Consider the following 24,974-nt stretch of genomic DNA (forward strand, 5'->3'; position numbering starts at 1 on the left):
CACCCATTCCATCTCCATTAATTCACCACTCCCCTCAGCCATTAGCTCATCCATTCCTAAACTCATTAATATACCTAATGCCTCAACCAATAATATACCCATTCCGTCATGCCATTAAAACACCTATTCCCTCAGCCTGTAGTTTGCTCATTCCCTTAGCCCGGTAATCAACCATTCCCTCATGACATTAATTCACCCTTTCCCTCAGCTCTAATCCAAAGATTCCGTCAGCCATTAATACACCCATTCCATCATTCCATTTAAACACCTATTCTCTCCACCTTTAGTTCACCCCTTCCCTCAGCCTTCAATTCACCCATTCCCTCAGCCCTAATATAGGTTCCCTCAGCCATTAATTCAGCCTTTCCCTAAGCCATTAACCCACCCATGCCTTCATGCCATTAATTCACCCATTCCTTCATGCCATTAATTCACCCATTCCCTCTCCATTAATTCACCACTCTTCTCAGCCATTATTTCATCTATTCCTTCAGCCATTAATACACCCATTGTCTCAGCCATTAATTCATCTATTTCCTCAGCCATAATACACCCATTGCCTCCTGCCATTAATTTACCCATTCCCTCAACCATTAATGCACCCATATTCTCTACCATTAGTTCAACCATTCCCTGATGCCATTAATACACCCTTTCCAACCGCCTAATTCATCTACTCTCTCAGCCACTAATACACACATTCCCTCAGCCACTCATACACCTATTCCTCCAGCCATTAATACAGCTATTCCCTCTGCCATTAATTCACCCATTACCTCAGCCATTAATTCACCCATTCTCTCAGCCATTAATTCAGCCATTCCCTCATGCCCTTACTCCACCCTTTCCCTCAGCCATTATATCATCCATTCCTTTTGCCACTAATATACTCATTCTTTCATGCCATTAATACACCTATTTCCTCAGCCATTAGTTCAAACATTCCGTCAGTCATTAATTCACCCATTCCCCCTGAATTAATACATCCATTCCCCCAAGCCAGGACTTCAGATGGCACCAACTGAGGCCATCTTCTGCTTCCAGAAATGTCTCCTTCCACTCAAACAGCTATTCTAAAAAGGACAGAAATGTGGAAGCAGCATTTTATAATAAAGTTTTCACACACCACACAAAATAACAAGGATATGGTGGTGATGATAAGATTGATGGTAAGAAGACCCCAGATTTCCAGTTTTTCTTTAAAAAATTTGAAAGCTGCCCACAAGTGATCCTCTTTCCCAGGGTAGGAGCTGGCAGCTGCCCATCTGAACAAGAGATTCTCTCCCCTTCCTTCTGTCTACCCAAACTGTATTGTTTTTCTTACCTTCAGCCCAATTCACTCACTGTCAGCTGTCCAGACTCAGATGTGTCTGAGTTTGCAGCCTCGGCTTACTCACAGCCACCCATGCAGTGGTACATCTCCCACCCCCACCCATTCATTGTCCCACCCAATCATTTGCCCACAGTGGCTTTGCGCAGGGCTTGTTGGATCCAAGCTGCCGTCAAACTCCAGCCAACCTCGCAAGGGCCCTTGGAGAAGCCCAGACCCGGGGGTAGGGAGAAATCTGCCATCCACCCCCCGGCATCCTCATTCAAGGGGTCTCCACCAGCAGCCCCTGGGTGGCACCCACCACGCTCCCTCCTTGGCCGCAGGGAGCCCCGGATTGCCAGCTGGGCACTGTCTGGTCTGCGCGGGCAGGGTCGGGGGCTGGTGGTGGAGCGGTCGGGGCCCTCACCGGAGTTGTCCTCATCCTTGCGGATCTTCAGCTTCACCAGGTCCTCACACTGGCGCAGGATTTGTACAGCGTCCTCCATGGGACAGTTGTCCAAGCGGATGTTGTCGATGGCCAGCAGCTTGTCACCCGGCTCGAGGGTGCCAGTCCTGCAGGAGCAGGGTGGGGACAGGAAGGAGCCTGGCACATGCAGGCCCCGGGCCCATCCTCGTGGGCCAGCCCCCCGCCCTGCCAGGGGCTCCCCTACCTGTGCGCCACGCTGCCTTTCTTGATGTCGGAGATGACCAGGGGCTCTCCTCGCTTCCTGCTGGCCGCTGGAGGGAAGGAGCCATGAAGCCCACCTTTGGTCACCTCAGCCTTGCGGGGCCCAGGAGCTGGGCGTAGACTTGGAGCCACGCGCCCCACTCCCACAGCTCCCTGGCTGGGTGACTGTGGGTAAATCAGCTCCCCTCTCTGTGCCTCAATTTCCCCTCTGTAAAATGGGGATGAGGCCACAGAGTTCACGGGGACATCAGAGATTAATTAGACAAACTGCGACAACACCTCCCATGCTCAGCCCATCTCCCAGCAAACGGAGCTCCCTGAGGGGCTGTGTCTGGCTGGTGTTTGTGTCCCCAGCACCTGGCACAGGGCCAGGTCCCAGAACTAGGTGACTTCAACAATTGAGTTCTTCCTTCCCCCGCTGCAGGGAATGCTGGCTGCCACGGCTCACAGCAGGATCCCGCTGGGGAATGGTTTTTGGCTGAGGAAGCAGCCTCACCCAATAAAATGCCTGCACCCAATGACTGGTTCACGCAGTGGTGCCAAGGCAAGGCTCCCAGCCTCAGCTCAGGACAACTCCGTGGCCTCCCCAGCAAAGAGCTCCCCGTGGGATTGGTCGAGCCCTCTACTGGGACTACATCGCAGCACAGCTCCTCCCTTTGCCTGGTCCTGAGGCCTCCTCCACCCACAGGTGTTGATCCTGAGAGCCCTCCTCAATAAGGTCCCTGCAGGTAACTCCTAGCGTGAAAAGCTGTTTCCCGGGGAGCATGATCTAAGACAATGGGTGGCTGAGTTTTCCTGCAGAAAGAATCCATTTGGGCTAATGGGTTTTTCCATGAGTGACCAGGTGTAAGGCGGTCCTTCTAGCCCATGCAGCATCTCTGCAAATGAGACAAAGGTGCCCCTTCTAATTAGTCTGTTGAGAAAATGTTAGAAAACTGTAAGTGTACCTTGAACGGGCACCTTGTGTCCTGTACAACCTGGGCAACTGCACCTGGTGGCCCTGCCCAGAGGTTCCTGGGCTGGAAGAAGCTTCTCCCCCTTGATTGCTTAAACTCCCACCGCCACTGACTGCAGGGTCCGGGGCAGGAAGGAGCTGCAGCAGCAGCCCTTCTGGGCAGTTACCCCTTCGGGGAGTGATGAGGAGACGGCAGGAGATGAAGTCAGAGGGCTTCAGCTTTTCCTGAGTGAGATGCAGGCTGGGGAGGGTTCTGACTGTTCCCATGCTTATGTGTTCTACCTTTCTCTTTCCATTCTGCAGTCTCTCACTTTCATTCCTTTGACAAACATGAATTAAGCACCTACTGTGTTCTAGCCCTTTTCTGGGCCCTGGGAACAGAGAGGCAAACAGAAAACTAAACCTGGCCTGTATGTCTGGTGCCTTACAAACCACTTCACTACCCCTGGAGACTAAAAAGGCCAGGAGATTCCCATTGTGCAGAACGGGAAACCGAGACCTTGAGAAGCCTTGCCTAAGGACACACAACGGGGCACTGCGGTGGAGGTAAGCCACGTCAGCCAGCCCTCCCTCCCACCCAGAGCCTTCCCGCCCGGCCAGGTGCTGGGCGTTTTCTCGGGGCAGGCGGAGAGCGTGCGGGGGAGGGGACTCACAGCTGATGGTGATGCCCAGCTCCACGCCACGCCTCTTGGGCAGCTTCACGTGGAAGGTGCCGCTGCTCGGGATGACGGACTCTGGGTGCAAACAGACACACACCCACGTGAGACTCAAGGGAAGGGCCTCAGGGAGTCCCCGCCCCACACCCATTCTGGTCCAGTGGGGAGGGACCCCAAACAATCCCATCCTGCTTCTTGCACCCACAGATGAGGAAACTGAGACATGGTGCACTGACTTTTCGGAGACAAGCACCCACCAGGTCAGAGCAGAGTCAGGACTAGAACCCAAACTTTATGGCTGCCGCCCTGCCGGGGGCCCCACGGCCCAGCCCAATCTGTTTGGATCCAGCAATGACTTACTGGGCGCCTTTCACAGGCCGGGCCTCAGCTGGTGCTTTCACACGCTTTATCTCATCTAGTCTGAACAACACCCCTTGTGATAGAGGATTCTATTCACTATTTTACACTGGGGGAACCTAAGGGTGGGGGAGAAAGGGTCCTGTCCAAAGTCACACAGTGTCCAAATCACAGAACCAGAATTCTAACCAAGTTGTTTGGGGGTCTTTGCATAAACCCTCATCCCACCCCACCCCTCAGCTCCTGTTCCACTGCAAAAACCCTCATCAACCCTCATGCTGGCATTTGCAATTCCTTCCACCCCGCCAGTGCCTTTCTCCCACCATTAGTGCTGGGGACACCCTGCAAACGCGGGGAGAAGGATAAGGGCAGGGCGGGAGGTTGGGGGGAGCAGGGTAGTGAGAGGAGGGAGCACAGGGTCCCGAAGGAGAGGAGGAAGCTCGGGGCACCCACTCACCGGCAACGTCAAACTCCACCTCCAGCACGACCTTGTGGGCCAGCGCCGCGTCCCGCAGCAGCTGGTTGGCTTCCTCCATCGTCCCGTCCTCGGTGGCAATGCCATTGATGGCCAGGATGCGGTCCCCTACCTGCAGCAGCCCACACCTGAACCGGGCAGCCCGGCAGAGAGAAGAAGCCGCGTTGGGAGAGAGGAACATTACCAGGAGCAGCGCCGGGCTCAAACTGGGCCCCACCTCCCAGGCGGGGGTGGACCGCTCAGCTCCACCCTGTGCCAGCTGTAGATCCTCAGGCAATTTACCACAGGACTCTGGCTAAAGTGTGACCTTGCTGGGCCTCAGTTTCTCTGTCTGTCCAATGCGGATGATGCCATGCCTTAGGAGATGTATATAGAGGACTCTGACTTCAGTCACACAGGGGTTCACGTCCTGGGTCACTCGAGTTGTGTGACCCTAGGCAGGTGAATCAGCTTCTCTGAGCCTCAGATTCCTCATCTACAAAATGGGGCTGGTAACGGGGTTGACGTGATAGTTGATGAGACACAACTGTGCAGCCAGGCTTGGTGTGTGACTTGGTTTCCCTGGCTGCCCGTAAGCCCCCCACCCCCGAATTGGAGAGTGGTAGGCCCAGTGGGTTGGGGGCAGTAGGCTCACCTCTCCGCCGGGCTGTCAGGCTCAATAAAACGCACGAGGGGTGGGGAGGACAGGGTCTCGGTGGCGAAGATGCCTCCCTGCAGCTGGAGACCGAAGCCGCTGAGGGGGTCTCCGCAGAGCACGACCTCGGTGGTCTCTGTGTGCACAATCTGGCCGCCTGGCCCCACGGTGCTGGAGGCCAGCGACACTGCGGGGCAGGCAGGCACGGCGCTCAAGGCACAGCCCCAGGGATGCCTTCCTGCCAAAGCCCATCCTCCCTCGGCCCAGACACCTGAAGTCAGAGAGGCGAGTAAGGCCTTACTGGCCCGGGGTGGGGCGGGGCAAGTCGAGGCCCATTCTGAGCCTTGGTTTCCTCACCTGAGCAATGAGATCATGAGTCCCACCTGGCAGAGCTGTGGCAAGGATTAAGGAAGACAGCTCCCGGGACTGCCGTGTTGTAAAAACAGAGGCTCTGAGGGTCGGTGATATTATGTCATGTTGTGTGATGTTATATTTCAGCTTATTTTATTATTATATCATATACCAAATATCACACTATATTACTGTTAGATATGATAGTACATATTATGCCATTTTTGGTAACAGCTTTATTGAGATACAATTCGGCTACCACAGTATACACCCCCAGAGTGTACAATTCAACACTCTGTTTTTAGTCTACTGAATATTTAGTACATTCAAGTTGTACAGCCATCCCCTCACTCAGTTTTGGGACATTTTCAATCCCTTAAAGAAACCTGTTAAAAAAAAAAAAAAAAAAAAGAAACCGTTTCCTTTAGTTAAGCACCCAAATCCTCCCATCTCTTCCAGCCCTAAGCAACCACTAATCTACTTTCAATGTCTTTAGAGTTGCCTATTCTGGACATATCATATCAATGGAATCATACTATACATGGTCTTTTGTGTCTGGTTTCTTTCAATTAGCATAATGTTTTCAGGATTCATCCATGTAGCACATATCAAAATTCCCTTCCTTCTTGAAGCTAATATCTAACTGTATGATGATACCACATTTTTTTAATCCATCCATTGATGGACATCTGGGTTGTTTCCACCTTTTGGGTATTATGAATAACATTGTATAAACATGTGTAAATATGTTTTTGGGTGAACATGACATATGTTTTCATTTTTCTTGGGCATTTACTTAAGAGTGGAATTTCTGGGTCATATGATAACTGTTTAACTATTTGATATGTTATTTAATATATTTTATTTTATATTCCAAATATAAAATACATTTGTATTATTAATATGGATAAGGATATTGATAAGGATATCAATTATTAAATAAAACTTCTTATATTTCATTCTACTAATTATACTGTTGTATCTTTATATATTATTTTCTTATACTATTGTATATTATATATACATTACAATATATGTAATACTTTATTGTTGGGTATATTGTGTTATTATATTTATATTCATTATTTCTTTACTATTGATTTTTTCACTATTTCATTATTTTTTCACCTCAATGATAAGAATTGTACCTGGAACATTGGAGATGTTCAAAAAATTTTATTTAACTAATTAATTGTTATCATCAAGGAAGGAGACAGGTAAGGGGTCCCAAGAGTCCCCAGGCTCCATAAGCTCCTGCCTGTGAACGACACGTCTGAATCTTTTCACCTACACACCCCCTGCTTCAGTGGGTGACAAAGGTGGCTGGTAAAGGTGTATTGTAACTCTCATCTGACTCTGAATTCTGTTTCCCTTTTCACCTTGGCTGCCAGAAAGCTCATAACCATATTTAGCTCCTTTCAGGTGCCAGATGACTTATATTTCTCTCTTCCCTCACCTGGTTCAATCCTAAATGGCCCAGTCTGACCTTCCATTCTTTCTGGAGGCCTCCCCAACTCACATGGAAGGAGGCTGGGAACACTTTCAACATCAACAAAGGAAAGATTCTTCCCAGGAAAGATTTCAAAATTCTGGGCATTCTTGTGACTTTTGCTACTTCCAAATGTTTCCTGCATTATCATTCATTACTATTTGTCTTTACATTTATTCATTTTTAAAAATACTTAAATACAGGCTTCCCTGGTGGCACAGTGGTTGAAAGTCTGCCTGCCGATGCAGGGGACACGGGTTCGTGCCCCGGTCCGGGAAGATCCCACATGCCGCAGAGCGGCTGGGCCCGTGAGCCATGGCCGCTGAGCCTGCGCATCCGGAGCCTGTGCTCCACAACGGGAGAGGCCACAACAGTGAGAGGCCCGCGTACCGCAAAAAAAAAAAAAAAAAAAAAAAGGAAACTTAAATACCTTCATTTCAAAAGGAACTATATATAGTGATCATAAATAAAGAGAGGAGCCGGAGGAAGATGGCGGAAGAGTAAGACGCGGAGATCACCTTCCTCCCCACAGATACATCAGAAATTCATCTACACGTGGAACAACTCCAACAGAACACCTACTGAACGCTGACAGAAGACCTCAGACCCCCCAAAAGGCAAGAAACTCCCCACATACCTGGGTAGGTCAAAAGAAAAAAAGAATAAACAGAGACAATAGGATATGGACGGGACCTGCACCAGTGGGAGGGAGCCGTGAAGGAGGGAAGGTTTCTACACACTACAAGCCCCTTCGCGGGCGGAGACTGCAGGTGGCGGAGGGGGAAAGCTTCGGAGTAGCGGAGGAGAGCACAGCAACAGGGGTGCGGAGGGCAAAGCAGAGAGATTTTGGCACAGAGGATCGGTGCCCTCAGGCCCACACCAGCCCGAGAGGCTTGTCTGCTCGCCGCCGGGGCGGGCGGGGCTGGGAGCTGAGGCTCGGGTATCGGCTTTCAGTCGGAGCGCAGGGAGAGGACTGGGGCTGGCGGCAGGAAGAGAGCCTGAAGGGGTTAGTGCTAGCCCGGAGGGAGTCCGAGGAAAGGGTCTGGAGCTACCGGAGAGGCAAGAGACTTTTTTCCCTTTTGTTGCCTGGTGCGCGAGGAGAGGGCATTCCCCTCCCTCCCCTCTGCCTGAGTGAGCCAGAGCCCCCGAATCAGCGGCTCCTTTAAACCCGTCCTGCCTGAGCGAAGAACGGACGCCCTCCGGCGACCTATGCGGAGAGGCGGGGCCAGGTCCAAGGCTGAGACCCGGGAGTTGTGAGAGCAGAGACAGGGAAATCTCTCTGGGCAGCCTCGGAGGCAGTGGATTAAAGCTCCACGGTCCATTTGATGTGCCCTGCGTCTGTGGAGTGTATGAATGGACAGCGAATCATCCCAAATTGAGGAAGTGGACTTTGAGGACAAGATTTAAGACTTTCCCCCCTTTTTACAACGAATTATCCCAAATTAAGGAGGTGGACTTAGCAAGATTTCAGACTTCTCGCCCTTTTCCTCTTTTTACAACGAATTATCCCAAATCGAGGAGGTGGACTTGGAGAGCAAGATTTTTGATTTTTCCCCCTGCTCTCTTTTTGTGAATGTGTATGTGTAATCTTCTGTGTAAGATTCTCTCTGTATAGCTTTGCTTCCACCATATGTCCCAGGGTTCTATCAGTCCGTGTTTTTTTTTTCAATAATTACTCTTTAATTTTAATAACGCTACTATATTTCATACTTTATTCTATTTTACTTTACCTGCTCTTTCTTTTTTTCCTCCCTTCCCTTCCTCCCTCCCTCCCTCCGCTCCTCCTTTCCTTCTTTCTTTTTCTTTCCTCCCTCCCTCCCTCCCACCCTTCTTCTTTCCACTTTCTTTTTCTTTCCTTCCTCCCTCCCTCCCTCCTGTCTTTCTTTCTTTCTTTCCTTCCTCCCTCCCTCCCTTCTTCCATTCACTCTTCCTTTTGCTTTCATTCCTCCCTCCCTCCCTCCTTTCTTTCCTTCTTTCTTTCCATCCTTCCTCCCTCACCCCCTCCTTTCTTTCTTTCGTCCTTCCTTCCTTCCTTTCTTCCCTTCTTCCTTTCTTTCCCTCTCTCTTTCTTTCTTCTACTAATTCTTTCTTTCTACTTTTTCTCACTGTTATTCTGAGCCGGGTGGATGAAAGGCTCTTGGTGCTGCAGCCAGGAGTCAGTGCTGTGCCTCTGAAGTGGGAGAGCCAACCTCAGGACACGGGTCCACAAGAGACGTCCCAGCTCCACATAATATCAAGCAGCGAAAATCTCCCAGGGATCTCCATCTCAACACCAGCACCCAGCTTCAGTCAACGACGAGCAAGCTACAGTGCTGGTCACCCTATGCCAAGCAACTAGCAAGGCAGGAACACAACCCCACCCATTAGCAGAGAGGCTACCTAAAAACATAATAAGGCTACAGGCACCCCAAAACACACCACCAGACGTGGACCTGTCCACCAGAAAGACAAGATCGAGCCTCAACCACCAGAACACAGGCATTAGTCCCCCCCACCAGGAAGCCTACACAACCTACTGAAACAACCTTAGCCACGGGGGACAGATACCAAAAACAACGGGAACTACGAATCTGCAGCCTGCAAAAAGGAGACCCCAAACACAGTAACATAAGCAAAATGAGAAAGCAGAAAAACACACAGCAGGTGAAGGAGCAAGATAAAAACCTACCAGACCTAACAAATGAAGAGGTAATAGGCAGTCTACCTGAAAAAGAATTCAGAATAATGATAGTAAAGATGATCCAAAATCTTGGAAATAGGATAGACAAAATGCAAGAAACAGTTAACAAGGACCTAGAAGAACTAAAGATGAATCAAGCATCGATTAAAAACACAATAAATGAAATGAAAAATACTCTAGATGGGATCAATAGCAGAATAACTGAGGCAGAAGAACGGATAAGTGAGGTGGAAGATAAAATAGTGGAAATAACTGATGCAGAGCAAAATAAAGAAAAAAGAATGAAAAGAATAGAAGACAGTCTCAGAGACCTCTGGGACAACATTAAACGCACCAACATTCGAATTATAGGGGTTCCAGAAGAAGAAGAGAAAAAGAAAGGGACTGAGAAAATATTTGAAGAGATTATAGTTGAAAACTTCCCTAATATGGGAAAGGAAATAGTTAATCAAGTCCAGGAGGCACAGAGAGTCCCATACAGAATAAATCCAAAGAGAAATACGCCAAGACACATATTAATCAAACTGTCAAAAATTAAACACAAAGAAATCATATTAAAAGCAGCAAGGGAAAAACAACAAATAACACACAAGGGAATCCCCATCAGGATAACAGCTGATCTCTCAGCAGAAACTCTACAAGCCAGAAGGGAGTGGCAGGACATAATTAAAGTGATGAAGGAGAGAAACCTGCAACCAAGATTACTCTACCCAGCAAGGATCTCATTCAGATTTGATGGAGAAATTAAAACCTTTACAGACAAGCAAAAGCTGAGAGAGTTCAGCACCACCAAACCAGCTTTACAACAAATGCTAAAGGAACTTCTCTAGGCAAGAAACACAACAGAAGGAATATACCTACAATAACGAACCCAAAGCAATTAAGGAAATGGGAATAGAAACATACATATCAATAATTACCTTAAATGTAAATGGACTAAATGCTCCCACCAAAAGACACAGAGTGGCTGAATGGATACAAAAACAAGACCCATATATATGCTGTCTACAAGAGACCCACTTCAGACCTAGAGACACATACAGATTGAAAGTAAGGGGATGGAAAAAGATATTCCATGCAAATGGAAATCAAAAGAAAGCTGGAGTAGCAATTCTTATATCAGACAAAATAGACTTTAAAATAAAGACTATTAGAAGAGACAAAGAAGGACACTACATAACGATAAAGGGATCGATCCAAGAAGAAGATATAACAATTGTAAATATTTATGCACCCAACATAGGAGCACCTCAATACATAAGGCAAATACTAACAGCCATAAAAGGGGAAATCGACAGTAACACAATCATAGTAGGGGACTTTAACACCCCACTTTCACCAATGGACAGATCATCCAAAATGAAAATAAATAAGGAAACACAAGCTTTAAATGATACATTAAACAAGATGGACTTAGTTGATATTTATAGGACATTCCATCCAAAAACAACAGAATACACATTTTTCTCAAGTGCTCATGGAACATTCTCCAGGATAGATCATATCTTGGGTCACAAATCAAGCCTTGGTAAATTTAAGAAAATTGAAATTGTATCAAGTATCTTTTCTGACCACAATGCTATGAGACTAGACATCAATTACAGGAAAAGATCTGTAAAAAATACAAACACATGGAGGCTAAACAATACACTACTCAATAATGAAGTGATCACTGAAGAAATCAAAGAGGAAATTAAGAAATACCTAGAAACAAATGACAATGGAGACACGACGACCCAAAACCTATGGGACGCAGCAAAAGCGGTTCTAAGGGGGAAGTTTATAGCAATACAAACCCACCTTAAGAAACAGGAAACATTTCGAGTAAACAACCTGACCCTGCACCTAAAGCAATTAGAGAAAGAAGAACAAAAAACCCCCAAAGTTAGCAGAAGGAAAGAAATCATAAAGATCAGATCAGAAATAAATGAAAAAGAAATGAAGGAAACAATAGCAAAGATCAACCAAACTAAAAGCTGGTTCTTTGAGAAGATAAACAAAATTGACAAACCATTAGCCAGACTCATCAAGAAAAGAAGGGAGAAGACTCAAATCAACAGAATTAGAAATGAAAAAGGAGAAGTAACAACTGACACTGCAGAAATACAAAAGATCATGAGAGATTACTACAAGCAACTCTATGCCAATAAAATGGACAACCTGGAAGAAATGGACAAATTCTTAGAAATGCACAACCTACCAAGACTGACACAGGAAGAAATAGAAAATATGAATAGACCAATCACAAGCACTGAAATTGAAACTGTGATTAAAAATCTTCCATCAAACAAAAGCCCAGGACCAGATGGCTTCACAGGCGAATTCTATCAAACATTTAGAGAAGAGCTAACACCCATCCTTCTCAAACTCTTCCAAACAATATCAGAGGAAGGAACACTCCCAAACTCATTCTACGAGGCCACCATCACCTTGATACCAAAACCAGGCAAGGATGTCACAAAGAAAGAAAACTACAGGCCAATATCACTGATGAACATAGATGCAAAAATCCTCAACAAAATACTAGCAAACAGAATCCAACAGCACATTAAAAGGATCATACACCATGATCAAGTGGGGTTTATTCCAGGAATGCAAGGATTCTTCAATATACGCAAATCAATCAATGTGATACACCATATTAACAAGTTGAAGGAGAAAAACCATATGATCATCTCAATAGATGCAGAGGAAGCTTTCGACAAAATTCAACACCCATTTATGATAAAAACCCTGCAGAAAGTAGGCATAGAGGGAACTTTCCTCAACATAATAAAGGCCATATATGACAAACCCACAGCCAACATTGTCCTCAATGGTGAAAAACTGAAACCATTTCCACTAAGATCAGGAACAAGACAAGGCTGCCCACTCTCACCACTCTTATTCAACCTAGTTTTGGAAGTTTTAGCCACAGCAATCAGAGAAGAAAAGGAAATAAAAGGAATCCAAATTGGAAAAGAAGAAGTAAAGCTGTCACTGTTTGCAGATGACATGATACTATACATAGAGAATCCTAAAGATGCTACCAGAAAACTACTAGAGCTAATCAATGAATTTGGTAAAGTAGCAGGATACAAAATTAATGCACAGAAATCTCTGGCATTCCTGTACACTAATGATGAAAAATCTGAAAATGAAATCAAGAAAACACTCCCATTTACCATTGCAACAAAAAGAATAAAATATCTAGGAATAAACCTACCTAAGGAGACAAAAGACCGTTATGCAGAAAATTATAAGACACTGATGAAAGAAATTAAAGAGGATACAAATAGATGGAGAGATATACCATGCTCCTGGATTGGAAGAATCAATATTGTGAAAATGACTCTACTACCCAAAGCAATATACAGATTCAATGCAATCCCTATCAAACTACCACTGGCATTTTTCACAGAACTAGAACAAAAAATTTCAAAATTTGTTTGGAAAAACAAAAGACCCCGAATAGCCAAAGCAATCTTAAGAACGAAAAATGGAGCTGGAGGAATCAGGCTCCCTGACTTCAGACTATACTACAAAGCTACAGTAATTAAGACAGTGTGGTACTGGCATAAAAACAGAAAGATAGATCAGTGGATCAGGATAGAAAGCCCACAGATAAACCCACGCACATATGGCCAACTTATCTTTGATAAAGGAGGCAGGAATGTACAGTGGAGAAAGGACAGCCTCTTCAATAAGTGGTGCTGGGAAAACTGGACAGGGACATGTAAAAGTATGAGATTAGATCATTCCCTAACACCATACACAAAAATAAGCTCAAAATGGATTAAAGACCTAAATGTAAGGCCAGAAACTATCAAACTCTTAGAGGAAAACATAGGTAGAACACTCTATGACATAAATCACAGCAAGATCCTTTTGGACCCACCTCCTAGAGAAATGGAACTAAAAACAAAGATAAACAAATGGGACCTAATGAAACTTCAAAGCTTTTGCACAGCAAAGGAAACCATAAACAAGACCAAAAGACAACCCTCAGAATGGGAGAAAATATTTGCAAATGAAGCAACTGACAAAGGATTAATCTCCAAAATTTATAAACAGCTCATGCAGCTCAATAGCAAAAAAACAAACAACCCAATCCAAAAATGGGCAGAAGACTTAAATAGGCATTTCTCCAAAGAAGATATACAGACTGCCAACAAACACATGAAAGAATGCTCAACATCATTAATCATTAGAGAAATGCAAATCAAAACTACAATGAGATATCACCTCACACCAGTCAGAATGGCCATCATCAAGAAATCTACAAACAATAAATGCTGGAGAGGGTGTGGAGAAAAGGGAACACTCTTGCACTGCTGGTGGGAATGTGAATTGGTACAGCCACTATGGAGAACAGTATGGAGGTTCCTTAAAAAACTAAAAATAGAACTACCATATGACCCAGCAATCCCACTACTAGGCATATACCCTGAGAAGACCATAATTCAAAAAGAGACATGTACCAAAATGTTCATTGCAGCTCTATTCACAATAGCCCGGAGCTGGAAACAACCTAAGTGTCCATCATCGGATGAATGGATAAAGAAGATGTGGCACATATATACAATGGAATATTACTCAGCCATAAAAAGGAATGAAACTGAGCTATTTGTAATGAGGTGGATAGACCTAGAGTCTGTCATACAGAGTGAAGTAAGTCAGAAAGAGAAAGACAAATACCGTATGCTAACACATATATATGGAATTAAAAAAAAAAATGTCATAAAGAACCTAGGGGTAAAACGGGAATAAAGACACAGACCTACCTTAGAACGGACTTGAGGATATGGGGAGGGTGAAGGGTAAGCTGTGACAAAGTGAGAGAGAGGCATGGACATATATACACTACCAAACGTAAGGTGGATAGATAGTGGGAAGCAGCCGCAGAGCACAGGGAGATCAGCTCGGTGCTTTGTGACCGCCTGGAGGGGTGGGATAGGGAGGGTGGGAGGGAGGGAGACGCAATAGGGAAGGGATGTGGGAACAGATGTGTATGTATGACTGATTCACTTTGTTATAAAGCAGAAACTAAAAAAAAATAAATAAATAAATAAATAAAAAATAAAAATAAATAAATAAATAAATAAAGAGAAATGTTTATAAGCAAAAGTTAAGTAGAAATATATATCTAATAAAATTAAAAATTACTATATTCTGGATGGCTAGTTTCAGGCCTGTGTGTCTCTGTCTTAGGGAAAATTAACAAATGTCAGAGAGGTGGTAAAGACAAAGTAACACCACACCCTGGAATGGATCAGAGGGCTGAAGGAGAGAAAAATGAAATGGAGTTACTGTGAGACCTTCGTGCAAATCTGAAAAGGCATCCTTTCCTCAAGACACTTTGCCACCACCTGCTGGGAATTTTCATAATAAAAATACAAGACAAAGTGTACAAAGTAACTGTCACCCCTCAGGTGTGCCCCTGTGCAGTGCACAACCTGCCCAACCATCCGCAGCAGCCTGGTGTATCATGCATGCTATTTAATGCCCCCCACCCACCCCCAGCCCTGCCCCAAATACCCCATATCCTTTAGCAAATCTCTCTCTCAGGCACAGAGGCAGCCCAGAGGGGAGGGAAGAGACCATGGCTTACATGAGCTCTTGTGTTCTCTTCTTCGCTGCCTCCTCCGCCCCATTGTGGTCCGGGGGCTCATGGGCTGGGATCCGCGAGGAAGGGTGCTGGGATTGGTGCAGGGAAAGGCATGGTTCATGGTCGGCGAGGAAAAGGGAGATGAGGACAAGGCTGGGGGAGATGAGAGCACAGAACCATGAGCCCCAGCAGAGCCCTTCACCCTGCCTCAGGGAGACACAGGGATGCCTTCCCCCCTCCACCATGCTCGCTGTGTGACCTCTGCGAGCCAGTCTCTCCCACTCTGGGCCTCAAAGCTTGCAGGGTTTTCACAGACCTGGTGAAACCCAGCTGCCAGACAGGGGCCCATCGCATCACTAATGTGTGAGGTGATGCTGCGAGGACCCCTGACTTCTCTGAGTCTTGGCTTCCTTCCCTATAAAGCAGGCTCAAGCCCCTCCCTAGGAATAGGGGAGAGTGACAGCGGGGAGGGCACTTTACATCGGCTCTGGTCCTGGCTGGCAGGGGTGGCCCAGGCGGGTGTTCTGCAGTGGCCGGGCCGGGGGCTGGGGCAGGGGGGCTCGCAGGGGTCCCAGCGACGTGGCTGCTCACTCCTCTGCACCTTCACTGTGGCGGAGAAAGAGGAGAGACAGACGTTGGGAGCTGAGCAGGTCTGGATCACCGCACCCCTGAAGGATGAGCTCCTGTCCGCACAATGAGGGGAGGAGAGCGGGAAGAGAAGATCCAGAGTTTCCCAAGCCAAGCCAGGCATTCGAGATTTTGCCTGCACGTCCTGGATGCCCACCGTGTGCCAGGCACTGTGCTCAGGGCTCAGCCCGAGAGGCAGGGACAGGAGAGGGAACGCTGGCCCAGACCAAGGCCCACAGCTGGGAGGTGCTGGAGGAGCAGGACGTGAACCAGGCTGACTGGCTTTGGAGCTCAAGAACTGACGGGTCAGCTCCGAGGAGTGCAGTTTGCAGACGGTGACCAGCTGCAGCACCTTCGGAGTCTGCCGCAGTGCTGCAGCCTGGGCCGGGAGCTGAGCACGCAGGGCACCATGGCCTGGCATTTCTGCCCCGCGCTGGGCTCTCGGGGCCACCTGGGTCCCTGTTGGGTTGGCCCAGGCCTGCCCGGACCTGCATCGCAGTCTGAGGCTGTTCCCGCTTCCTCCCCTCCACCTTCCACAGGCCTCAACCCCAGTGAACTCTTTACTCCAGCTAAGCATCTGCTTCCCAGGGGACCCCGCAGACCCTCTACCAGATCCTGCCCCCCTCACATCCCCAGCACCCCCCTCCTACCCGCTGCCCCAGGCCCTGTACTGGCTCTTCCTTCTGCTGCAGGACTTGTGGGGGGATGTCCAGCCTGGTGCAACATGTCCTTGGAGGGATGGGTGACGTCCCGGTGATCTCAGCCCACTGACTCTGCCTCCGTGTTTGGCGACCCCAACCCCACCCGGGGGCTGGGCCACCTCTGGGGCCAGCAGCCGGGTCCAATCCTGGCTCCATCACTGACCAGCTGTGGGACTGAGATAAGTCACTTAGCCCCCCTGTGCCTCACTGTCGTATCTGTAAAATGGGACAAAGACAGTGGCTACTTCCTAGGGAAGCTGGGAGGATCAGAATGAGTTAGCACGTGTGACGTGCTTACAGCAGTGCTGGGTGCTTAGCAGAGGCTTATTCAGTAACAGTCAGGGGGACTGTCAGCAGCTGTGTGCTCTCAGAAGGACCTGCCCTGCTGGGAGCCTCAGCGCCGCTGTACCAACCTTGCAGACTTGTCATGTGGGTGAACCCAGATGACCCGTGGGAAGCCCAGGCACCACAGCAGGGGGTAGGGGAACAGAGGACGGGACTTCAAGCCCCAAAGCCTCCTCCATCAGCTCCTGCTGTGGCTTGTCGGGGTCCTTACCGACCCTGGCAGAGACCAGAGATGCCGGTCCCCACACATCTGATCTGCAGAATTTTTCTCTTCTGGAAGACTGGCCTTGCAAAGGGTGGGGCAGGCAGACTCCATCCTCACCCCCCTCCCCCACTGTGCCCCAAGGGCTGGAATTCACAGCCTGACCACCTTGACCAAGCCTGTGCACTCGGGGCCCTGACGCCTATTTACAGATGAGGCAGCTGAGGCTCAGGGAGGCAAAGCACCTGTCCAGCTGTTAGGGACGAAGCTGGGATGTGAACTCGAAACCCAAGGGTTAGGCTGCTGGAAGCACTTGCCTGCCCTGAGCAGGAGGCTGCCTTCCTCTGACCACCCTCCAGCCTGCCCCAGGCCCCCGCTCTACCCTCTGGGACCCCAGACCATCTGCTCCCTCTGCTCTTAGAGCTGCCCAGCGCCTAGGTCCCTGGTCCAAGCTGGGAGCCCCCGACTCCTCACAGGGGTGGCTCTACGCCCTCCCTGACTGCTTGGCTGCCTTCTCTGGACCTGCCGAGGGCCCTGAGCTGAGTCCAGGGTCCAAACTCTGAGTAGCACAGGGCACAAAAGGACTGTCCCCTCCCTTGTTCTAGCCCTTATACTTCTATTAATGTAACCAGTGATGGAACGAGCTTTGGGGCCATCCATGCCAGCAAGCTGTCAAATCAAACACCCAAGTTGTTTATCTGCCCCACCCCCCCACCCTTAGCTGCTGCACTTGACAGTTCGAGCTTCCCTGTGGGAATGGACATTTGTTCCAGTAAATTTTAGCCTGCCCAGGGCTTTGGTCCGTTAGCCTTCAGGTTTGAGCTCTGAGGTCTGCCAAGGGGACCCACCTGCCTCTGAGGGCTTCAGGGGCCACCGACTCTGGGGCACAGGTAGGATCTCCAGCCGCACTTTCTCCGCCACGCTGGCCAGGAGCTTGGTGGCTTCAAGCAGCGAGCAGTGTTCAGTGCTGGTGCCATCGATGGACAGGATGCGGTCTCCGGCATGCAGGGCCCCACTCCTGGCCGGGTCAGGGAGCAAAGGGGGAGGCTGGTCCAGCCGGACAGAGCTCTGGGCAGCTCTCCCCCTGCAGCCCCCGTGCCGTGGCAGCTCTCAGTGGGTGCCCACCTGTCCACCACACTGGCCGGCTTGATGCGGTCGATGGTGATGACTGGCTTGTTCCGGTGGGAGCCGGTGGTGAGCGAGATCCCCAAGGTGGACCCTGGCGTCTTGGTTATTTCCACTATCAAGGGCCCTGAAGCGTTGGCCACTGTGTCTGGTAAGTGGAAGGAAAGAAGAGTTTGAGATGCAAATATTGAGCACCTTTCTCCATCTCGACTTAACCCTCACTGCCAGGGAGGGATCACTGCACCCACTTTACAGACAAGAAAACTGAGGTGCGTGGAGGCAAAGACCTCGTCCAAGGTCACACAGCCACTCAGAAGCAGATGAGGGGCAGGAATTCAGGTCTCAGGGGCTCTGAGCCCAGGTCTTTGCTGGACAATACTAATTTGCTTGCATATATTCGAGAGCCGACTGAACACACGGAACTGTGGGTTTCACTATGAGCCTTCCCCCTTTCAGAAAACGGCATCCCATTCACCTATCCAGTGGCTGGAAAACAAAACCCGGCTCCTCCTACTCTCACCCCCACCCTCATGTCCAAACATCAGCAAACCAGGCCAGTGGACCTTCATTGTATTTCCCGAATCTGACCCCGTCTATCCACCCGCTCAGCCCCTGGTCCAGCCACCATCACCTTTCTCTCACCTGGACGGCTGCAGATTAGAGGGCAACACCCAGCCTTCCCATCTCTCTCCCTGATTTTTTTACACACTTATCATCATCTAACACACTCTATATGTGATTTATTCCATCTATTGTCTGTCTCTCCCCACCAGAATCTCAGCCCCATGCGAATGGAGACCTCATCTGTGCTGTTCTCAGGTGGATCCCCAGTGCAACAAACAACGCCTGGCAGAGTATTACTACCCAGAGAGGCTCAGAGAGGCTGTGACTGGGCCAAGGTCACACAGCCTTTGCAGTGGTGAGGATCTATACCCGCTACCCCCTTCCCTCTATCCCTGGGTCTCTTCCTGCTCCAATGCTAGCCCATAGGCCCCCAACTCACCTGGAATGGCCACATCATACTCCACCTGGAAGAGTGCCTCGTGGCTGCACTGCCGCAGGGTGGCCAGAGCAGTGGCGTGGCTGGCCCCATGCAGCAGGATTCCGTCAACGCTGAGTAGCCTGTCCCCCACCTTCAAGGAGCCCTCCCTGCAGGGAAGGGCCCGGTCAGTCAGCCTCGCCCAGCGCAAGCCAGAGAACAGAGGGAGGGCAGGGAGTGGGTGAAGGAGAAAGGGACAGAGCGGATGAGGGAAGGAATGCACATGTGGGTGAAAGAACCAGGGAGGTTATGTGGAAGCAGCTGAATAACTGAAGCGGGCACTGAAGACGGGGGTCGGGTCAGCTCCGACCCCTCCCAGAGGCACTTAAATAAATTCAGTCCCAGCTCAGCCCTCCAGCGTCTGAGCTGGGGATGCCCTTCGAGGTCACCACCAGGGCCCCGACAGGGTCCCAGCCCTGCCGGGCCACTCAGCATCGGGGCGGGCAGTCTGGAGGCTTCAAGCTGCCGGCACAGCGGTCCCTGCGGAGGGTCCCCACCCTGGTTCTCAGCAGTGATTCTGGGCTGGTGAGAAACATGCCTGGGAAGGAATTCCACTGGGCCCCAGGGAAGGGGCCTGAGGGGGTTCACCTTCGTTTGGGTCACATCCCAGCTCGGGAATGCCTGCCCAAACAGGTGGCCAAAGCTATTCTGGGAGGTTCTATGAATAACTCATCACAGACCCGTCCCAAGGTCAGGTTTAGATTTCTGACAAGGCCTTTCCAGGCGTTTCTTAAAATGGCCAGGAATCTCCCTCCGGGAGGTCATGGGGCCAGGAGTTGGAAACTGGGTGTGTTCCTACTCCACACTCTCTCCTGGCGCTTCTGAGCTTCTGAGCGGGGCTCAGGCAGGGCCAGGCTGGCAGCGCAGCCAGGACTGGGGAAGCTGCATCACAGAGGACCACAGTGACGCTGGTCACCATGCCCCACACTTCCTTCACAGAAGCTCTTAGGGGCTACACTATTGGACCCACTCCACAGACAGGAAAATGAAGGCCAGGGAAGGGGTAACATGACACTAAAGCTCACTCTCCATCCCCATCCTACCCCCCACCCCGAGACAGCAGGACCTTGGGGAAGAAAGGTTGGGGGAAGCTCTCATTTGGGGTTTAGTGCTGGCTCCACCAATAATCCGCTGAGCGACTCTGGGCAGGGATATCCCCTGTCTGGACCTCAGTTTGCTCATCTGGATAATGTGTATGATGTCCCTTCGGCCTTCTTCCTAGGGGAGCTGGGGGAGGGCAGTGCAGGGTGAGGCTGTAAGCTGCATCCCGGCTCAGGCTCACCTGTCGGCAGGGCCGCCGGGCCGCACGTAGGTCAGGACGAGCGGCCGGGACTTGTGCCCGTCTTCATGGGCACCTCCTGGACAGAATTCGACAGTCATCTATCCACTCCCTCTCTGGAGCCCAGAGGCCCCAACCCAGACCTTAAGCAGGCTTCCTTAATTAAATCTGCTTGAGGACTCTGTCCTTGCTATTCATAGTCCCTCCTATGAGATATCAACTGTAAATCCCACCCAGAGTTCGGACAAAAAGTAGGGAATAGGACCAAAGTCCTCTCTCTGCTAAACAGCTTGCTTCCTTTCCTGCGACCTCATCCTATTTCCCTTTTTCCCCTGGTTGCTAGGCAGCCCCAAACTTCATTTTCTGTTACAACTTTTCCCTCTCACTTCCCCCAATTGTTTGTTGCTTGGCCAATTTTTCCGTTTAATACTTGGTTTTAACGGTTGCTTGGCCACTTTGTTGCTTGGCCGATTTTTCCGTTTAATACTTGATTTTAATGGTTCTTAAAAGTCAGAAGGAAGATTATACATGTATGTAATTCATTAGAGCAAAATAGAACATACATAGAATTGGCATTAGCCTTCCCGTCCCTTGACCCCAAAGGTGACTCTTACACTGACCTCTGAGGACAAAGCCAAAGCTATTGCCCTCCTTGTAGAGGGAGACATCCACTGTCTTTGAAACGATCCCTGGGTTGTTCTCAGGGGCTGAGGAGAAATGGAGGACTCCTTGAGCCCTTCAGTTGCATCACCAAGCTGGCAGATGTCCCCAAAGCTCATTCCAGGAGAGCTGGGTGACCAGTCAAAGACATTAGAGGAAGGGTAAATTCCCCTTGGCCCATTTTACAGGTAGGACAAGTGAAGCTTAGAGGCACCCTCTTCCCTAAAACCCACTCAGTCCACCACTTAGAGAGGGGAAAGGGCCAGCCCATGCTCCCACAGAGATAACAGCAGAACTCAGGCTTGAGCCCATGGCTCGCAGTCTTAGGCCAGGGCTGAATTCCAGACAGTTACTCAAATTTCAAGACTTCAGACCAACTTTGAAAATTCAGAGCTAAGCTAAACCCTAGGCCACTGTACTCAGGGCAGCATGGGAAGGCGGGGAACAATTTATTCAGCGACATTCCTAAAACCTTCCCTCCTAAAAGGAGAAGCATCTGGAAACTAAATATGCAGGATGACAAGGGGTCATAAGCAGGTCCCTACCACCTCCTGGTGACAGCGTACTGCAGTTGTAGGCAAGGCCCCAGGTGCAGCATGGGTGTTTATGGCCAGTCGCCAGGTCCAGCCCACCCCAGCTGGCATGATCCCCACCCACCACCCAGGTGTTGGCAAGGAGGCAGCTTTGTCCACCCATGACCAAGGCAGTGGAGAAAGTCCCCGGTCCAAGGGCACCCACCGGGCGGGGGCAGCTCATACTCCACCTCCAGCACCACACGCTCTCCCACATTCTTGAGCAGAGTGATGATCTCATCGTGGCGGAGCCTGGTCAAGTGGATCCCGTTCACTGACCGAATGTAGTCGCCCACATTCAGCAGGTCACTCCTGGGAGAAAGGAAGCCAGAGCACACGTGTGGTAACAGGTGCTGGCATTTCATATCCCCCCCTCCCACTGAATCCTTATGGTCTCTGGATCCCCATTTTACAGATGGGGAAGCTGAGGCTCAGAGAGGTCAGACATGTCCAGGGTCAGACAGCGAGTGAGTTAGGAGGGTGGGGATTCTAACCTAGACCTGCCCAACACCCAGGCCAGCTTTTCCCCTGATGCTGGTCTGCACGCTTTCCCTCCTGCTGAGGTGTCACCCTCATAGTTATAGCTCTAACAGGCCCCAGACAGCCCACAGAGTGGCCAGATCATCACCTCCTTTGATATTCCTTAATGCTCTTCCTGGGCCCAGAGGGGCAGGGATAGAGAGGCTAACTCCTAGGTTTCATGGAACTCATGGTCCAAGGGACCCCAGAGGTAAAATAATAGGTGCAGGCAGTGTGTGCAGAAGTGGAACACAGGGCTGTGCCAGCAGAGCCGACCGCCTGCCTCAGCCTGGGGTGCTGGGGGCTTCCCAGAGGCAGTGTGGAGGGATGAATAGGAGTCTGCCAGGAGGATGCCTAGGGAGCGGGCCTTCTGGGCAGAGGAAACTGCATATGCAAAGCCCTGGAGGGCCCGAGAGCGGTGATCATGGGATGCTGTGGCCGAGCTGAGTCAGCTCTGGTGTAAAGGGAAAGAAGCAGCCAGGGCCTAGAATCCCAGCTTCCACTGGGGGCCTTCCCTCCACAGACACCAAGCTCTGAGGTGCTCCAGGAAACAGCTATCTGATTGCTCTGCCGAAGGCCCTAGTACCCTCCTCCACTGCCCCCGGCCCCCTTCCTGCTGCCCCCACTGAGCCCGCTTCTCACCTGGCTGCGAGCCCCCCAGGCCTCAGGTTGGAGACCCTGGGCTTCCCATCCTTGTCGGTGCCACCCGAGATGGTCAGGCCCAGCGTGCTGTCTTCCTTCTTGGTCAGCTCCACCATGGTGACCCCTCGGAACTCCTCTGCCGACAGATAGGGGGTGAGTGGGCAGCGTGGGGCAATTCTAGGCCCCCAGCTCCAGGACAAGTGAGGCCAATACTTGGTAAGTCCGCTCAGTACCCTTGGCTGCATGACACTGGGTAAAATCATGTCCTTCTTACGAAGGAGGATCAGAGAGGTTAAGTGACTAGTCTAAGGTCACAGAGTGAGTTAGCTGCAGAGCCCACGCTGTCTGACCCCCACCTGGAGCTCTCTGTGCTCCAGGACAGAGAAGGGGAAGGAGAGGAGGTTGGTTACCTGGAATGCTCTGCCTGCGGCACGCCAGAGCCACATCAGCCCCTCCTGCGTCCTTGCCTTCTTTGGAGTAAGGCCCATCGTCTGCAGGAGAGAAAGAGACGAAAGGCCCTGAGTTCCGCTGTCATTTCCATCAGGCAAAGCCCTCCTGCCTTGGGAATCTTCTGCTTCGTGGATGTGGCCTGTTAGAGGGCTTCCTTCCTGCCACCAGCTCCACCTGAGTCTCCGCCGGGGGAGCCTCATGGCTTCTCCCCGCAAGGGCAACTCTGTCTGTGCTCTTCAGTAACGCTCTCTGGAGCACCCACCACAGACTGGGCTCTGCGCGACGGTCCAGTGATTCACCATCTCCACAACTATCATTCCACGTATCCAGAAAGAAGCTGAGGCTCAGAGACGGACAACTCGTGCCCACGGTCACACAACCCTTGGCCACGACAGCCTCTGCTAATAGCCAGGACCAGACTCCAGGCGCCTCTGCCCACCCTGCCCCATGCTCCAGGCTCCCTTGACCAGGTTCTTTTTTTCACATTCCTTCTCCAAGTCCCTTCTCCGCCCTGGAGTGAGATGGGTAAGGTCAACTGGCAAACCGTCAAGCGGGCCGGCTCTCCCATGCTGTCTCTGGGGCCACCCCTGCCCCTCCGGGCACCTGTACACCCCCCAGGCTTCTGCTGCTGTCTCAGGCCTCACCCAAGCCTACACCCCGCCCCCCTCCCCGCTCTGCCCCCACCCCCATTCACCATTCACCAGCTGTGGGCAGGCCACTCCCTCCCCAGCCCCCTGGCCACAGCAAGGCCTCACTCACAGGACTGTCCCCCTCTTCACTCTTCAGAGGAGGGGTAGAGAGGGGGCTAGGGAGGAAATCAGCCCCAGCGGGGGGCAGAAGCCTCTTATCCCATCCCAGCCGCATCCTTTTCACGAGGTGGGGAGGGGCTCAGATTAGCGTTCAGCCAGAGGTGGTGTCAACCTGGGTCAAGATCAGGACACAGCCTGGCCAAGGTCAGGGCTCAGTCAGAACCAGGAATCTACAATCTACAATCTACAGCAGGTTTCTCAACCTCGGCACTATTGACATTTTTTTTTGCTGGATTGCTGTACAACGTTTAGCCGCATCCCTGCCCTCTAACCACTAGATGACAGTAGCATCCCACCCCAGTCACCACATCAAAAATGACTCTAGACAACCCACATGTGCTCTAGGGGAGCAATACTGTCGGCCCCCACCCCCGCCCTGCCCCTCATTGAGAATCACTGCTTTAGAGTCAGGGGTGGGGCTCAGGCTGGGTCAGGGTCAGGTTCAGCTTGGGGTCAAGGCTGTAGCTCAACCTGGGTCCAAGGAAGCCTGAGAGCCTTCAACACCTGCAGCTCTAACCATTGAGAAACGGCTTCTCCAGACCGGGGGATAGGCTCCCTTAGCTTTGCCAGAAGGTGGGAAATAACAAATCATTTCCAGGGCCCCAGGAATTGGCCCCCAGCAGCTTTGCTCACCTCCCCCACCCCCAGGCCCTGTGTTCACATCCACAACCACAGATTCAGGCAACACCCCATTAAGTATAATGCCTCCTATTACGGTTCCCTAATTCGCACTTCATTTAGATTCAACAAGACATTTCTGAGCTAATAAAATTAAAAAGACTGGGTTCTATCAACTGTGTGACAGCGAACATCTCTGGTATTT

General features: G+C 50.4%; 1 protein-coding gene across 3 annotated transcripts in view; it reads right to left on the reverse strand.

Moving 5' to 3' along the window:
• GRIP2 (glutamate receptor interacting protein 2) overlaps window positions 1-24,974 on the reverse strand; it is a gene marked incomplete at both ends in the record, with an annotated part of 134,288 nt that overhangs the window by 46,642 nt on the left and 62,672 nt on the right. For all 3 annotated transcript variants that reach the window (XM_079712798.1, XM_079712797.1, XM_079712799.1), the window contains 15 exons: window positions 1,737-1,882; window positions 1,981-2,047; window positions 3,606-3,686; window positions 4,423-4,568; window positions 5,075-5,261; window positions 15,185-15,334; window positions 15,662-15,787; window positions 17,905-18,074; window positions 18,182-18,329; window positions 19,185-19,330; window positions 20,503-20,578; window positions 21,120-21,206; window positions 21,898-22,043; window positions 22,893-23,028; window positions 23,303-23,383. In XM_079712798.1, the coding sequence (XP_079568924.1) occupies window positions 1,737-1,882; window positions 1,981-2,047; window positions 3,606-3,686; window positions 4,423-4,568; window positions 5,075-5,261; window positions 15,185-15,334; window positions 15,662-15,787; window positions 17,905-18,074; window positions 18,182-18,329; window positions 19,185-19,330; window positions 20,503-20,578; window positions 21,120-21,206; window positions 21,898-22,043; window positions 22,893-23,028; window positions 23,303-23,383 (1,893 nt within the window). The remainder of the gene's footprint in view (window positions 1-1,736; window positions 1,883-1,980; window positions 2,048-3,605; window positions 3,687-4,422; window positions 4,569-5,074; window positions 5,262-15,184; window positions 15,335-15,661; window positions 15,788-17,904; window positions 18,075-18,181; window positions 18,330-19,184; window positions 19,331-20,502; window positions 20,579-21,119; window positions 21,207-21,897; window positions 22,044-22,892; window positions 23,029-23,302; window positions 23,384-24,974) is intronic.

Source organism: Hyperoodon ampullatus (genome assembly GCF_949752795.1).
Source record: "Hyperoodon ampullatus genome assembly, chromosome: 10".
Classification (NCBI taxonomy): domain Eukaryota; kingdom Metazoa; phylum Chordata; class Mammalia; order Artiodactyla; family Ziphiidae; genus Hyperoodon; species Hyperoodon ampullatus.